Genomic DNA, 18,420 nt, shown 5'->3' with positions numbered 1-18,420 from the left:
CATATCTATTTTGAAATTGACAAGTGCATTGCACAAGATTTTGCCACACGTGTTAATGTTTTTATGTAGTTGTAGCCCCTTGAAAATACACAGACCGACATTTCATAATAACAGTTCTCAGCCGACACAGTGCTTGTGCATGGTATGTATTTAGTTGGTAGTTTTAATGGCATAACACATATGTCATATAGTATCTGACCTGAATCAGTTCATGAATGTACTCCTACATTCTCAGCAGATATCTCGACTTATCCGCTTAACTTCAGTAGATTACATTGTACGTTCAGACAGAGCCCACCACATGCTCATATGGTGATATACAGTATGTGTTTGGTCGTTGACAAAGGCCAATTAAAACAAGATATAAACAAGATTTTTTAGGTACACCTCAGCTGATAGTTAGGCTACACGCTCATTTACATATTTATCTTGCTAATGTCACTGTTCAAATGGTCACTTAAGTTTTCACAGAAGTAATTTTTATTATGTCATAATATATGGTAACACTCTTGTCATGAATACACAGTCCTATAAAGATAAAATAGTAAATATGTCCGTCGAGGGTCAGCCTGGTGCACATGTAGTGATGATTCTACCATTCATGACTGCCATTGATAAGATGGGAGAAGATGACATGTTAATTATGTCATTGCTATTACGATGTTTTCTTCAGAACACAACAGTTATGGTATTTAGGGGTAAAATGATGCACCAGTGCTTCGTGAGTTTTCATGATACATGATGCGTTTTATTCTGTATCAATACATGCCGATTCACTTGCTAAAATAAATTGCTTACTACTTGTTTAATGACCCTAACCCCAGGGTTTTGTCAGTCAAATATTGCAAAGTGTGTTGCAATTAGCATCATTAGCTTTTCAAGTTCACTACTAAAAATAGCCACTACAAACATGTGTCTACAGTTAGCTTTCCCTTTGGAACCTGCTCTGAATATTTATAATCAAGAAGTTACCACATGATTTCACATAAATATATCGCATCGTGACTTATGTATCTCGATACGTATTGTATCGTGACCTCACTGTATCGTTTCACCCCTAGTAAAGTATATGAAACAGTCTTATTCACAGGGATTGTACAATTTCCAAGCATGGTTGACCGAGAAAATGACCCCGCAATTCACACCATTCACACCATGAAGCCCAAACTTTCGCCCCATATAACAGTGAGTGAGTTGGGTTTAACGCCGCTTTGAACAGTATTCGAGTTATATCGCAGCGTGTTCTACTTAATGTGGGAGGAAAGCCCAAAGTGATGCAGGTCTCAAATGTTTACCACTTCGGTGAAACCCACAAGCACGGGTATGGTGCTGACAAACCTAGAAACATAATCAGGGCAAACCGGGATTCGAACCCACCATCATAGGTTTCTGGCGTGCCCAAGGGACGCAACTCTGCACAGTGAATCGCGGCGCCTTAGACGACAGGGCCACCCGTGCCCCCACTAATAACAACACAGGCAATAGCAAATGAAGATCTGGTTGACATTAAAATGTACTGAATATGATGCTAAGAGCCAATACCGGGCCAGTAGACAGTCTGGTATGCGGCCAAAACATAGAGAATATTAATACTAGCTGAGAGGTGTTCGTATGGTAAATATCGCAGCTCCAGTTTTATTTACAGAATGTATAAGCAGTAGAGGATGTAACATGTATGCGAGACAGGTCCCCTGAATATGATATTTTGTCTGGATTAACTAACACACAGATCTATGCGCTCATATTCAAGTCGTAACTGGGGCTGGCTAAAAAGATCGATAATCAGAATTATCGTTGATTGGAAGAAATATTAGCAATAATGGATATGAAATTGTTGTCATCATTAATAACTTACATAAACTGTTGTGATGACATTAAGTTTTGATTTTCTGAAACAGGCCTGTTTTTTACGGAAAACAACTGATTTTGTTTTTTCTCAAATGTCCACAAAATAATCTATGTAGCAATGTGTCACTGCTTAACAGTGGCATGAAATATGTTGATTTCTTTGGGACTTTCCCACCTATTTACTTCTCCGATATTTATCGATAAATGATTGATAATTATTTAGCGATTATCGACCTCTATAATCTATATCGATAGCCCGCCCCAGTTATAAATATGGAGTGTTTGTTTTCAGTGAGACGATGTCTGTGTATACCTGTATCACCTGCCGAGTGGCATTTGCCGATGCCGAGCTGCAGCGAGCACACTACAAGACCGACTGGCATCGCTACAATCTGAAGCGTAAAGTAGCGGAGATGCCACCAGTGACTGCCGAGAATTTTCAGCAGCGTGTTCTCGCTCAAAGAGCTCAGGTATCTCTCAATAGAGTATGTTTCTTTGCATGTTTTGAGGACAGACAACATATACAGTCAAGTCCTGTTAATCCGACATGATTGGTTGCATACGATTATGTCGGATAAACGAAATAGTATCAACCTTCGTGATCGAAAATCGGACAACTACACGATAGATAACGATACAAACACGTAATAAAAAAATGAAAAATAAAATATTCATATTGTTATGTTACGTTGTTAGCGGAATATGTTTTCTAATCATTCAACCTCAACAGAAAAAAAAAACAGAAAAAAAGCTTTTACAGACTATGTGACTTATTCAAAATACTTTTAAAAGTATAGTCTGGAATGGAAGTCGCCAGTTTGAAACTGGTACCGCAAAGCTTAAGAAAGCTGCTTTCTTAGTGGCTAGCTTTGACGTCCTGTTAGTCTTTTTCATTGGTCGGTCATGGTTCGAAAAAGGTTGTTCTGACGTAACCTGTAATGGGATGTCCTCGGCAATAGCAAGAACTTGTATCAGATTTTAATGAGATTGAGATAATCTAAGCATGTGATTAATCCTGTTTTCTTTATTTAAAGCATTAATTGTTTATTGTATGGAAAGTTTATCTCTGCAGCCATTGTAACATGCAGGCCGATTCGTCTCGCATCAAAACATGGGCTGCGTACTCGTGGGCAGATGACCATGGAGTACACTGATCACTGTGTCAGATTAACGAGACTGATTAATGAGTGATTTCGGTAATTCGTTGCAAATTAAGTTAGTCGGATTCTGAGTGTGAGACTGTCAGATTAATGGGTCTAAATAGCATTAATTTAATCGGTTTCCATCATTAGTGTCAGATAAAGCCAAATGTTGGATTAACGAGTGTCGGATTTACGAGACTTGACTGTACTTTTCACTTTGATTCGGCAAATACATAATAATCATTATGATATAAGTCATATTATATGTACATGCATGAAATAGGTTGGCATGTATGGCCATTATGTCTTTATTTGTTGGATTACAGATCCGTTGACCTTAATTTCTTTAAAAATTGGAAAAAAATGTATTTTAAAATTTACACTTATTTTTTCCCCACCGTCACATCATGCACTCAAAAATATTTTGAGGTTATTCAGTGTTACTCAAAGCCACTATCATCAGCTTCTTTTTATATTTTATCCTCCTGTTTCTCACTTTCATAAAGAATGGCGTAAGTAATAAAAGAAATTAAGCAATTCTAAAGATTATGACAAAACGATTAATTTTCTTGTATTACAGACAATACTATATTATTTGCATAAGGTTTGTTTGGTGTGTTTGTTGTTTAACACCGCACTCAGCAATATTCCAGCTATATGATGGCGGTCTGTAAATAATCAAGTCTGGACCAGACAATCCAGTGATTAATGTCATGAGCATTCATCCACGCAATTTGAATCAATGACATGCATCAACCAAGTCAGTGAGCCTGACCACCCGATCCCGTTAGCATTATTTGCCTCCTACGACAAGCATAGTCACCTTTTACGGCAAGCATGGGTTGCTGAAGACAGATTCTACCCCGGATAAGACCATAATTTGAAAGGTATATTTTGTTTAATTTCATTTGTTTTTGCAGTAGTATTGCTGTAGGTGTGATAGGTTTGTTTCATTAGCCAAATTTAAGTTATGTCCTTTTGTTTGTTTGTTTGTTGTTTAACGCTGCGCTCAGCTATATGATGGCGGTCTGTAAATAATTGAGTCGTAGCCAGACAATCCAGTGATTGACATCGTGAGCATCGATCCATGCAATTGACATGCATTAACTAAGCATTCTGCTTCCATGCAAGTCCCAGGTTCAGCACTGAATGGGTACCCAGTAGGATGAGATGGTAATGTGACTGTTAACTTTCTCACAAGTAGGTTGGTTTGTATACTCCCCATGGAGGTGATGATCTAAGTTAATTATATTTGTTGTTCTGAAAATCATGCTTTCTCCTCAGTTGGCTGATGAAGGAAAGGATACGGCTCGCAACTGCCTGATCTGTGGGAAGCACTTCAACACACAAAATGCATTTGATAATCACATCCAGTCGAAGAAACACAAGGAGATGGAGGCGAAACAGGAGAAGAAACTGGCACAGCGTGTTAAGCAGCTGAATGCTAAGAATGCAGAGAAAGGGTTAGACGAGACTGATATTCGGGACAAAGATACAGTTAATATGGCACTGAAAGAGAGGCTGCAAGGCCAGAGGTCAAGAGAAGGGGATGATGTTGATATGGACTCTGAAGATGGTAAGTATTATCTTTCGTTCATCATTTTAATGAATATTATTGAAATGTTTTGAATGATTTTTTAGGTTGTTAAGTAGAGAATCACGCCCACATGTCTTTTGATATCAGATATATCAACATGGTTTGATAAGTTTAGAATTTCAAGGCTTGCAAAGAAGTTTTAAACTTTTATTATATTTTATGTCAAAAGACACACCAGTGAGATTCTATTTATCCTCCAAAATCATTCTTCTTATCTTTATGCTTTGTAAACAGTTGTCCATGGAAGGGACATTAGTGATGTCATTTGATTCTGACATCATGGTAGCCGATGATGTCACAATTGGCTGTGAAGAACTGTGATGCAAGTTCATTGAAGCGATATCTCATCCAAGCATATCTGTTGTGAAAGCCAGTTTTGGAGGATAAAATGTCATGACTTGGTTGATGCATGTCATCATATCCAAAGTATGTAGATCGATACACATGTCAATCACTGGATTGTCTGGCCCAAATACAATTATTTACAGACTGCTGTCTTACACCTGGAATATTGCTGAGTGTCATTAAACAATAACAAACAAACAAACATTGTGTACAGATCTATATATGGATTTAATGTGCAAATAATAAATCAATGTTTCACACACTATTTATGCTCGCATTCAGAATAAGCATGTATTTTTGTATTGCTATCATTATCTGTTAACTGTCTTTGAGTGAGTGAGTTGGGTAAAAGTCGCTTTTAACAGTATTCCAGTTATATCACGGCGGAGGAAAGCCTGAAGTGATGTAGGTCTCGGACGTTTACCACTAAGGTGAAACCCACGAGCACGAGTATGGTGCTGACAAACCTTGAAACATATTCGGGGCAAACTGGGATTCGAACCCACATCATAGGTTTCTGGCATGCCCAAGGGATTTACTGCTTTTGAATCTCTTCAAGCATTGTAATGTTCAATGCTATGATATTTAAGTGATGTTTAATCAAACAGTCCATAGTTATAATTATTGTTGTTCTGCAATCTCATAAAATCCCATCTTTGTTCTCGCTACCACTAAACAAAGATCTGAGGACTTCCAATTATAGGTCGGTGGCACGGGTGGCCAAGTCGTCTAAGGCGCCGCGATTTGTTTTTTAGAGATGCATCCCTTGGGCACGCCAGAAACCTATGATTGTTGGTTCGAATCCCGGTTCGCCCCGATTTTGTTTTAAGGTTTGTCAGCACCATACTCGTGCTCGTGAAACCTGAATCACTTCGGGCTTTCTTCCTACATTAAGCTGACACGCCGTGATATAACTGGAATACTGTTAAAACCGGCGTTAAACCAAACTCACTCACTTACTCCAATTATGGAGGTCTTCAGCAACCCATGCTTGCTTTCAAAGGCGACTATGCTTATCAAGAGGCGACTAATGGGATCAGGTGGTCAGGCTTGTACACTTGGTTAAAGCTCGTCATCGATCCCAATTGCGTGGATCAATGCTCATGATATCAATCACTGGATTGTCTGGCCCAGACTTGATTATTTACAGACCGCCATCATATAGCTGGCATATTACTGAGTGCGGCGTAAAACAACAAACCAACAACAAAATCAATGAGATTGTGATCTTCTGATGATCAAGTGCAATCAATGATCAGATATTTATTTAAATATTCAAATCATTTTTGTGATATGTAAGTATGGTACTTGCCATTTATCTGATGGGCACTCGGCAATAAGGGGATTATACAAGGACTGGTCAGCTCGGAGTAAGTATGTTGTGTCTGAGGGGGTATTCATGTTAAATTGCGGCATGGTGTCTGATCTGAAACCTGCATCACTTCGGGCTTTTCTCCCACATTAAGCTGACATGCCGTGATATGACTGGAATACTGTTAAAAGCGGCGTTAGACCCAACTCACTCACTCACTCATGGTGTCTGAATGGGTTAGCACTTAAAGCCAATATTAGACCGGACTAGTACAAGCAGCCACATGCACACACACATACACACATTCATGCATGCACGCACGCACACAAGGAGACAGACATCGTGTGCAACATTACATTGGTGCTTCATCTCTCACTTTTGCAGATGGTTCAGATGCAGGCTCATGGGAAGAGAACATGCTGGGTCTGGAGGAATGTCTGTTCTGTTCTTACGTCAGCTCATCACTGGAGGATAACGTCAGTCACATGACGGGAAAACACAGCTTCTTCATCCCCGACATTGAGTACATGGTTGACATGGAGGGACTGATTACGTATCTAGGTAATTCACATTCTTTTTTCATTGCATTTATTATTTCTCACTATATGGCCGAGATAATGCTGATACAATGTTAATTTTTAACTCACTCACTCACCTGTTGCATATATTTAAATCCAAGTTTTACGAAGAGCAGAGTGATGTTTTTCACAATGATATTTTTATCTACTGTGTTTTGTTATGGCATGCTGAAATGTGTAATCTGTTAGACATTTTTGAAACATCAGATATTGGTCATTGATTTGATGTACCGTATTCGACGTAATAAGTGCCCAGGGCGCTCTCAAAATTAGAAATACAGTCAAGTCCCGTTAATCTTACATTGATGGTTGCATATGATTATGTCGGATTAACGAGTATGTAGGATAAATGAAATAAAGTCGTATCAACGTTCGTGTCTCGGAAATCTCACAACTGCATGATAACGATTCAAACACATACGAAAAGAATATAAAGTAAATATTCATATTCTTATGAATTTAATTGCCCACAATGTTAAGAGACATATAACACACGAGTGCGTATTATACACGAATAAATAAGTCATGTGTACATTGATCAATTGGAAGGGGTGCTAATTGGGATCGTTCACTAGCCAATATATTAGCAAATATCTAGAGCTTATTAGAGCGGGGCGCTTATTACGTCGAATACGGTATATGGGTCAGGATTGGACCCATGAAAGTCAATGATTTGACACATGTAGGTCATCGATTTGACATCATCTGGATCAAGTGTTTAGCACATGTAGGTCAAGGATTCAGCACATGTAGGTCATCGATTTAACATCATCTGGATCAAGTGTTTAGCACATGTAGGTCAAGGATTCAGCACATGTAGGTCATCGATTTGACATCATCTGGATCAAGTGTTTAGCACATGTAGGTCAAGGATTCAGCACATGTAGGTCATCGATTTAACATCATCTGGATCAAGTGTTTAGCACATGTAGGTCAAGGATTCAGCACATGTAGGTCATCAATTTGACATCATCTGGATCAAGTGTTTAGCACATGTAGGTCAAGGATTCAGCACATGTAGGTCATTGATTTGACATCATGTAGGTCAGGATTGACAGCTGGGAATGGCCAGGATATGACTGATATGTCTACGTCAATGATTTGGTATGTTATCAGTGTTCCCGTTTACCGGTAATTACAAGTTTTTTACCAGTAAAATTTGGATTGGACCGGTAATTCATGTGACTGCCAGTCCCTTTGGACCAGTAAATAAAGTACCTTATAAATCTTTGTTGTTGAACAAAACATCAGCGATATTCATATAAGTATACTTTTTGAATATAGTCAGCTCGTCTGTTATCTTCAGGGTTTCCCCTTGTCTATTTTCAGTGCAAGGAAATAACATGGTTCGAGTTTAAATATATATTTCTAGCAACTCAGTCTTGAAATATTAAAAAAAAGAGAAACTTGTGACAGAACTTTGTGTGAATGACGTGTAGATCTAACTAAGTTACTTCAGAGATGATGTCATGTTGAATGAATTAAAGCCAGGTAATTTTTATATGTTTTTTTAATTGTTGAAAGTTGGGACTGACAGAAATTAGGAGGGGACTGGTAATTTTTGGTGTTACCAGTCCACAAGGACTGGCAGTTTCAAAAGCCAGCGGGAACACATGTTATTACTTCTCGTCTTTGGTACAGGTGAGAAGATAGGCGTAGGACATGAATGTGACTCGTCAAGGATTTTGACACAAAAGGCTGTATACAGGTCAATGACTTGGACCTAAGAAATGTAATAAGTCAATGGCAAAAGTCATTAAGTCAAATAGGCAAAGATGGCAGATGCAGTCAGATTTCGAAGTTAAATCAGACATTTAAAATATCGGGCATAGCTTCCGTGCAACCGGCTACCTGCCGGGTCTGGGAGCAATACTGCCATAAACTTCACCCCCCATCCCCTAGACACAAGGACAACTGTCACAAGCGTGCAATGTCTGACCCTTTCCCCATAGCATATTGAAACAACTTACCTTTTACTTACTTACCTTTTGTTGAAAAAAACAAAACAACATTAGACAGTAATACGAAATATAACCCCGTGTTATGGGTTTCTGGACGCTAAAGAAACATTCATAGTTTTTTAGCTAATCACTTGAACAACTGTAAAACATCTCATTTACCAATAAAGGACAACTTTATCTTAAAAACAAGCCATCATCTGAGTATTTACAATTTCTGTGTGACGCCACACCCCTCGTTATAGTGCAAGTATTTGTGATAGAAAACATAATGTCCGGAAACCTGTGATCCAATGATAATAGTATTGTCTCATGAATAATAAAGGCATGTATGATGCTGAAAGCTATGATCGAAAACAGGACAATATGTGTACTGTACTTTCTCTTGGTTGATACAAAACTTTATGAGAGCATTTCATTGGTCATTAAAATCAATACCGAAAGTAGGAATAATCCTTACTATTTTACATTTTAATCATGAAATTATGACACATGTGATCCCTTGCTTAGCATTTCTATCGGTCAAAAGTCTGACAACTTCAACAAACCATCGGTCAAATTGAAATTTTACCAGTCTATTACGGGTGACCGATGGCCCTCTGAAACCCTGCTCGTTACTGCAATATAAGGTATGCACGGCTATTGCAGATTTGAGTGATTACCTTTGGTTACAGGTGAGAAGATAGGCGTGGGACATGTGTGTCTGTGGTGCAACGAGAAAGGCAAGACATTCCACACCGCCCAGGCCGTCCAGCGTCACATGGTGGACAAGGGCCACTGCAAGATGCTGCACGAGGGAGACGTCCTGTTTGAATACACCGACTTCTATGACTACAGGTAGGCACTGTCGGGTTGTGTAGTTGATGGTTAGTTGACCGTGTCAACCAGAATGTGAGGCCAGCATCAGGGATTTATCTAGGATTTCAAACAAAGTGCACGTAGAAGCAAATACACTTTTGTCCAAATTTGGATTTTTGTTAAGTGGTCATCGGCACAAATTAAGAGATATGCTAAAATTGAATTCAATGCAATAGTGTAAGACTAAGCTTTATAGTCCGGCAGAGAAATGAATATTTTACCCCAACCCAGATTTAGGGGATAAAGTTTTTTTATTGCTGGATTTGTTTAATGATGTACTCTAGATTATGAAACTAACTGATGACACTCTGTCATCTTTGGGCATTTTGAAATATTCAAGATGGCAGACAAGATAGCCGCCGAAACATGAAAATATCACTACCTTGCTAATAGTATGGAATATGGAACTACTTTTGGTGCGTATCACTAATATTTTGCCTTCAACTAATTAGAATTTGTTGTTCTAAATAAACTGGTATCAGTGGTGACTTCAGTCTTGCAGTTTCACTCTTTGGTGGCTCTCAGGACCATGATAACGACTAATGACAGACTCGTCAGTGGGCACTGGCATAGCTTCCTCTCTAATTCGCGTGATCAGAGCTTTATTCTCAGATAATGATGATGAAGATGATGATTATTATTATTGTTGTTGTTTTTAATTTAATTTCAACATGCAGAGTGAATTTATCTTATTTTGTATCTATGTTATATTGATTATCCTTAGAAAACCCACAAGCATCCCAGTTTACACTTAAAATAATAATAAATGTAGATATACTGATTTGGGGGTTTTCATAGACATGTTGCCTATTATTCTGATTAATTACATTTCCAAATAAAACTATTTCTTTAAGAATAACATATTCTAATATGTTGAAGGCACAACAATAGTGATATACACCAAAAGTATTTCCATACAACTAGCACGGAAGAGATACATTCATGTTTTAGCGGCCATCTTGAATATTTTAAAATGCCCAAAGATGACAGAGTGTCATCAGTCAGATTCATAACCTAGAATGTGTACTTAAACAAATCCAGCAATAAGAAAAACTTAATCCCCCAATTCAGGTTTTTGTTCTCTCTGCTGGACTATTAAGGCCTTTTTTATTCTCTCGGGGAACAGGTGGCCTGGTCGTCTAAGGGATTGCAATTGCATTCGCGGTGTAGAGTTGCCTCCCTTGGCACGCCAGAAACCTATCGGAGCTCCAGATAAGCTGCGTATCTGCGTAAAATATGCATCAGAAATGCAGAAATACGCAGTAAAATAAAATCCAAGCGTATCAAATATGCAACTAACATTACAGATACGCTACAAAAATAGAACTTGAGCGTATCATCAAAATATTGTGAAGTAACGCTGCATATTCAATTAGCAAATCAGCAACTTATTTTGAAATTATAAACGGGCATTCCATCAACCTTGCAGAACTCCATGATGTCAGTTACATCATGATCATTTGCCATCAAACTTTCTAGTGGACGTATCGTGGTATCGTCCTATAAAGTTCTCGAACCCACACGACACCAGTTTGCAGGGACTAGATGAATAGTATTTTTAAGTATTTAACTTAAATACCCACATGTGTAACAACTAGTGGGTAACAGAAATTTGAATACCCAAATAGAATTACTGATACCCAATGATTTTAAAATGCATGAGTAAAATACCCACTACACCAAAAGCTTATCTGGAGCTCTGCCTATGATTGTGGTTTCAAATCCTGGTTCACCCTGATTATGTTCCTAGGTTTGACACCACCATACCCGTGTTTGTGGGTTTTGCCAAAGTGATAAACATCTGAGACCTGCATCACTTTGGACTTTCCCTCCCTCATTAAGCCGTGATATGACTGGAATACTGTTAAAAGCAGAGTTAATCCCAACTCACTCACTTTTTGGTCCTCTTTATTTTTCCCTGTTTTCATTGAAACACAAGTCGCTCTTCCAAGACATAACCATGACAACATAACGTTGTAATCTGGGAATTAGCATCAATATTGGATCCAGACTTGAGGCCAAATATCACTCGGCCACTCGGGATAACAGTGATGTATCTAGACCTGTTCAGAGACCGATATTCGACCCCAATTCCCTATACATGTTAATTAGGGCTGGGACGAGTCCAAATTTACTACCCAGGTACCCAGCCCCCTGCTACCCGACCCTACCCGGGTACCCAGTGTTGGTCTCAAGAGATAGGTACAAAAGGTCCAAATGGGAAACGTTTGACCGCACTCCTGTCAAAATGTATTTAGATACATGTATAAAATGATCTGGTCTTGCATACACTGAAGTAGACTGAAGTTTTATCTATATGCAAACAGTCAGAACGAATGTGTGCATAGTCAGAAAGAAATGTGAACATTTGTCATTTATAGTGTAACCATAGAGTTTTAGATATTTTTTGCGATTAAGCAATATAATCACATGACTAGCCATGGATCTGGGTAGTCCTGTTGGTACCTGGGTCCTACTCAGTACCCACCTGACCCGAGTACCCGAGGTACCCGTCCCAGCCCTAATGTTAATGTTTATTATTATAACCACCTGTAACTGGTAATGTGGAATTAAGTAAGGCTGTTACGCTTGAGTTGTCTTTTGACAACAGGAGCAGCTACCCAGAAGAGGAGGGGTCAGGAACTGCCGCAGTGGCGGGTGGCAGCGAGGACATCGACATGGAAGATGCTGTGGAGCCCGAGAGTCTCATCAGTGACGGCTACGAGCTTGTCCTTCCTTCAGGTAAGTGTTGCCTTGGTTACAGAATGAGAGGATGCAGCGTAGACGTGGGATGATACAGCCATTTATCATGATGCAGTAGGTTTTTATGTTTACCGATTTACCAACACAGAGAATCTCACTGGAGTATATTAAATATGTCTACATGAGTCGCAAAAGTTTCAACTCTGAGGCTTGCTAGTCATTTTAAACTTTTATCGATGATTTTTGATGTATATACTCTGTAACAGAAGTAGGGGATACTCCGAAATAATAAGAGATTTTAGTTTATAGTTTCTAGTAATAGTTGTATGAGAAAAATGAAGGGATTGGAAAAACATTACAACATTCCCGAATATATTGAATAACCTACTTGAAACTTGAAACTTGAATTATGGTATATCTATGAATGAATGAATGCATGCTGTAAGTCCCTCGCCAAAAGTTTGGAAACTACCCCATTTATTTACTCGGGATAAATAATCCGCTATTCCTCGTAGCTCGTTGTTATTCTCTAATGGTGCCATGTTGATTCTGTGTCCGAATAGTTCCCAGTTCCCTATCAGTTACAGTGAACACATATCACTCACTCACTGGTTTTGTGTATTCACACCCCAACAGTGTTGACCGCTGCTCAAGTTTCCATTACCCAGGCTCGATTATTTACAGGTCGGTTGCTGGCTATAGTAAGTCTCACTATAAATGATCTCACACTTTTGTCTGTCTTCAGGAGCCACACTTGGTCATCGGTCTCTTGCGAAATACTACCGCCAGAATGTGCCGCCAACACGCAAGGAAACACGGTCGATAGTCCCCCGAATGTTGGCCCAATACAAGGCTCTAGGCTGGACAGGAGCAACGGGTGAGATGACAGTTGTTATTCAGGGCCCTGTTCCACAAAGCGATCGTGGCACTAAGGTGATTGTAACTCCTATAGTTTAACGTCGACTTACGACAGTCATGGTGCTACGATCGTTTTGTGGAACAGTCCCAGAACAGCGTCGTAAGTCTGTGTTTATGTTAGCAAGTTACAATCAGTCAGAAAAAATAAGAAAAATGTACAACTTTATAGACAGCAACTTCTGTTTTATTGCATATAGAATGTTACGATATAGATTCTTACACCGTTATGCTGGAGTGACAACTACGAAGTGATGAGAGGTATATATGCATGACATGTTGTGAGAAGCAGCAGATTAACATTGACAACAACAGGTAGGAGATAAAACATACATAATTGGGTGAAGCCAAATGTACAGTAAGAATAACAAATAGCACACAGGTAATGAAGGATAAGGATTAAAAGGATTATGCGATTGTGACAAGCTGATTGGATGCTAATTAAAATATAGTCTATTACTTAATAAGATCTTCATAGGCAGAGGTGTGATTGCCAGGGAATTTTTGCTGGTGGTCTGAGAGGACAGGTTTGCTGTCTGCTTTGGCTGTTGAAATCTTACGATGTTTGGTGCGGGTAACTACTCGTAGCTATTTGCAATAAACCAGAAGTTGTTATCCATTAAGTTGTACGTTTTTCTTACTTACCAATTTCTAGAATGCCAATCAAGGAATTATGATCATCTCAGCACTACAAATCTCATAAGTCGTGAAGATCCGGGGTAGAATAGGTCTTCAGTATGCTCGCAATAAAGGCGACTATGCTTGTCGTAAGAGGCGACTAATTGGATTGGGTGGTCAGACTCGCTGACTTGGTTGATGCATGTCATCGATCCTGATGTTGTGGATCAATGCTCATGATGTCAATCACTGGATTGTCTGGTCAAGACTTGATTATTTACAGACGGCCGTCATATAGCTGGAATATTGCTGAGTGCAGCGTTAAACAACAAACAAACAAACAAACTATATTGGTGTATGGGAGCAAATTAAAGTGGGCAAATTGGTTGTCTTTCTGTCCCAGCAAATTTAGTTCAAGTCAATCAAACACCATTGTATGTGTCTGCTATCTCACATGTTGTGATGTCAATCCAACTGTCAGGTATTGATAACCCTTGTGACACTGTCTCAGTTCAATTAAAACGGACAAACAATAAACTTTCGATTCATGTTTTGGATTTTGATCTTTGAAACTTGCTGGATATCCAGCAGGATGACAAGCTCAAACATGAACAATTTAGAGGTTCTAGACAAAGATCAGAAATGGTCAAAGATCAGTGGGGCACTGCCTCTATTTACTAAGTGACGGCGTCCATGGTGCGGTGGATAGAGCGCCTGCCCAGCGAGTACAAGGTCAGTGGTTTGAACCCCGGCCAAAAGATGTTAAAAGACCCCATTTCACCTCCCCTTTACTGCTAAACAGATTTAAGACCTGATGACTGAACCTGCAGCTCTGAATAATCCTTGCAGCTGATAACCGCAGGAATGGAATGTTTGCTTGTGGGCTACAGTATGTGTGTCTGGCTATGACGTTTTGAAGAAATCCTTTTGCACCACATCACACCCCACTTCAGACCCCCATTCATTAGAAATCAGTTTGATTGAAGAACACCTACTGTCCATAACTGAGTGTCAACACTGGTTTAATTCGTGAAGCAGGAAGTCCTTATTTTGTCCCTGTAATGTGAAAGACGACTGTGTTCTATAGAATCTCATCCGAGTGTCTTTTGGTATCAAATATATCAACACTCGTTGATAAAAGTGGAAAAAGTCTGAGGCTTGCCGAGGAGTTTTTCCACTTTTATCAACGAGTGTTGATATATTTGATATCGAAAGACACAAGGATGAGATTTTATTTATTATTCAACATCATTCTTCCAATTTTTTTAGTTTGTAGACAGTAATAAGCAGTGTCTTAAGTGTAAAAAGTACTGCTAACAGCTTCAGTAGAAGAGCCATTAGTGATGTCATTTGATTGTGACATCATGGTAACCAATGATGTCACAATGGTTTGCAAAGCATGTGATGTAATTTCATTGCAGTGATACCTACAGTGTAGATATCGCTTGATCTCACCCAAGCCATATCTCCATTGGGTGCCAGTTTTGGATGATGAAACGAGATCAGATCTGCCTATTGCACACCCGTGAAGATCCAGGGTAGAATAGGTCTTCAGCAACACATGCTTGCCGTAAAAGGCGACTATGATTGTCGTAAAAGGTGACTATGCTTGTCGTAAAAGGCGGCTAACGGGATCTGGTGGTCAGGCTCGCTGACTTGGTTAATGCATGTCATCGATCCCAATTGCGTGGATCAATGCTCATGATATTAATCACTGGATTGTCTGGTCCAAACTCGATTATTTACAGACCGCCGTCATATAGCTGGAATATTGCTGAGTGCGGCGTTAAACAACAAACCAAACAAACAAACGAACTGCCTGTTGCAGGTGTGGTGAGCCAGCAGCGCGTGAAGGACCTGGGCTACATGCAGAGACTGAAGCACCGCCACTTCATGAGACTGGGCTGCAAGGCCAACTACCTCCAGACACACTTCCGCTCCCAGAACCCCATATAGACCAGCCGTTGCAGTTGCCAACCTCCAGACACACTTCCGCTCCCAGAACCCCATATCGACCAGCAGTTGCCAACCTCCAGACACACTTCCGCTCCCAGAACCCCATATGGACAAGCAGTTGCAGTTGCCAACCTCCAGACACACTTCCGCTCCCAGAACCCCATATGGACCAGCAGTTGCAGTTGCCAACCTCCAGACACGCTTCCGCTCCCAGAACCCCATATAGACCAGCAGTTGCAGTTGCCAACCTCCAGACACTCTTCCGCTCCCAGAACCCCATATAGACCAGCAGTTGCAGTTGCCAACCTCCAGACACACTTCCGCTCCCAGAACCCCATATAGACCAGCAGTTGCAGTTGCCAACCTCCAGACACACTGCCGCTCCCAGAACCCCATATGGACCAGCAGTTGCAGTTGCCAACCTCCAGACACACTTCCGCTCCCAGAACCCCATATAGACCAGCAGTTGCAGTTGCCAACCTCCAGACACACTTCCGCTCCCAGAACCCCATATAGACCAACAGTTGCAGTTGCCAACCTCCAGACACACTTCCGCTCCCAGAACCCCATATAGACCAGCCGTTGCAGTTGCCAACCTCCACAACTTGGGCAGAATCAGTGCAATATCTTGCACCAAAGTCTGCCAATACCATAAAATGAAATACACTACTCCAAAAATGTATGGCTTAAAAATATAAAAGAATTGGTTCTCAGGCAATGACTTTTGAAAATATAGTGCATGCGGGAGATGGGGTTTGTTTTTTAGCTTGTTCAAATTAGTAGGTAACCAATGAAGAGTTGTGTACCTTCAACCTGGGAAAGAACCTCCCTCATTAACAACCTCCTATTGCGGCCATTACAATAACACGAGAGGCGCAGTTAAGCAATGAGCAATGAAGTAACTGTGTGCTATATTGGATCTCATTGTTTTTAAGTATTAGGATTTTTGTGTGTGTGTGAAAATGGAAATAAAAACGAAACGTACAGCAGACTTTATGATGATGCGGGCAGTGTCTGAGAACCAAGACTTATTTTTTTAGCCTTAATGAATACCCAATTCTTTCATATTACTATTATTGATCTGTCATACCATCACTGATTAACTATAGTCATATGAAAGAATTGGGTATTCATTAAGGCTAAAAAAATAAATCAGTTAACTTCTCTTTAGTATAATATATATTAATACCAGTGCAAATTGTGTCCAAAGAATATGACTTTGTTGTTTTTCCGCTTGTAAATCACAATCATTGACAATAATGCTGGATAGTGATTTCTACATTACATGATTGCCTTCCTTTAATCAAGTATGTTGCCAAGTTGCATGACATGGCAGAGAGCTGAAGAATCCTGCCTTGGGAAAACAATTTCAATTAAAAGTGATTTCCAGTGTCATGACCTGTTGTATTATACAGTCATGTCACATACAGTCCATGATGGTCATGGTAATAAATGTTGGGAAATCTACTAATTTAGTCCTGATTATCCCAGCTATTCCCACTGCCTCAATATGAGGTGGGGACACACAGTGTGTCATGTGTCCCCATAAGTCATCATGAGCAGGGACAGACACCATGTGTCAAATCCATCTAGTCATTCAGACTTCTTGTTTTAACACTACAGCTTAAGGTTTTGGCAAAAACTGTCCAGATAAACAGACAAGCAGCCTCGTCTTACCCAGATTAGATCTAATTATCGGGTCATTATTACAATTGAAATATTAATTCCAATGTTGGCATAGGAGAGTCTTTATTAATCTCTAATGATTGAGTGTGTATGGTTGATTGCCATTTTTAGCAATATTCCAGCAATATCACGGTGGGGGACACCAGAAAGGCTTCACACATTGTACCCATGTGAGGAATTGAACCCAGGTCTTCGGCGTGAGGAGCCAACGCTTTAACCACTAGGCTACCCCCAATCTCTAATGTTTTTAGTCCTTAATTGCCTATCAACAGAATCTGTTATATCATCTACATATGGTGAATATTGTTGATGTAAAGATTTTTGTGATGAGGAGACTTGGCGATGTTATGGATAAGCAGGGAGCTATTATATTTGGGATATTTTTATTTATATACCTGATCCTAAATAATATTCTAAGCATCTGAGAAATAAACAAAACGTCCCTTCTTAATGTTATAAAATTGTTTTGTAAAGTTTCTTAAGAGAACATGTTAAAATTATAAATCCCATTTTCCCAAGCTTTCTATAATCCAGTTTCCTGATAAATGAACTCTATCGTGTTAAAGTGTACAAAGTATATATATATTAAATGAAATGAACTTGTTTTTTATTTTGTTTTTGTTTTTATGATGGTGGGGGGCACTGGTGGTTTCAAGTACAAGAAAGGTTCTGTGTGAGGACCGTAAAGATCCGGGGTACAATAGGTCTTCAGCAACCAATGCTGGCCGTAAAAGGTGACTTACTGGATCGGGTGGTCAGACTCGCTGACCTGGTTGATGCATGTCAACATGTCCCAATTGCGTGGATCAATGCTCATGATGTCAATCACAGGATTGTCTGGTACAGACCTCCGTCTTATAGCTGCAATATTGTAGTGCGGCGTTAAACAACAAAAATTTCAGAA

At 39.6% G+C, this 18,420-nt stretch overlaps 1 protein-coding gene across 3 annotated transcripts; it reads left to right on the top strand.

The window, feature by feature from the left end:
* The first annotated feature begins 23 nt into the window (after positions 1-23).
* Positions 24-18,110, top strand: LOC139470257 (cytoplasmic 60S subunit biogenesis factor ZNF622-like). Of its 3 annotated transcripts, XM_071252601.1 has the most exons (9): positions 24-142; positions 2,141-2,333; positions 4,275-4,566; positions 6,629-6,805; positions 9,455-9,617; positions 12,250-12,380; positions 13,087-13,218; positions 15,703-15,852; positions 15,905-18,110. In XM_071252601.1, exons 2-8 carry the CDS (start codon positions 2,148-2,150, stop codon positions 15,828-15,830), a joined length of 1,209 nt encoding a protein of 402 aa, XP_071108702.1. In that variant the 5' UTR covers positions 24-142; positions 2,141-2,147; the 3' UTR covers positions 15,831-15,852; positions 15,905-18,110. The 3 variants fall into 3 exon arrangements, with proteins under 3 accessions (XP_071108702.1, XP_071108703.1, XP_071108701.1); XM_071252602.1 differs by having other exon boundaries at positions 2,141-2,318; positions 15,703-18,110; XM_071252600.1 differs by having other exon boundaries at positions 15,703-18,110.
* Positions 18,111-18,420: the final 310 nt, after the last annotated feature.

The sequence above is a fragment of the Haliotis cracherodii genome, unplaced genomic scaffold, assembly GCF_022045235.1.
Source record: "Haliotis cracherodii isolate W230 unplaced genomic scaffold, xgHalCrac1.p SCAF_20, whole genome shotgun sequence".
Classification (NCBI taxonomy): Eukaryota; Metazoa; Mollusca; class Gastropoda; order Lepetellida; family Haliotidae; genus Haliotis; species Haliotis cracherodii.
Note: the sequence above shows the minus strand (reverse complement) of the source record. Positions and strands in the feature narration are given on the sequence as shown.

Coding starts and splice junctions, on each gene's coding strand:
- LOC139470257 (XM_071252601.1), top strand. CDS start 2,148: ATGTCTGTGTATACCTGTATCACCTGCCGAGTGGCATTTGCCGATGCC. Junction 4,567..6,628: donor TGATATGGACTCTGAAGATG/GTAAGTATTATC, acceptor TCACTTTTGCAG/ATGGTTCAGATGCAGGCTCA. Junction 13,219..15,702: donor AGGCTGGACAGGAGCAACGG/GTGAGATGACAG, acceptor TGCCTGTTGCAG/GTGTGGTGAGCCAGCAGCGC.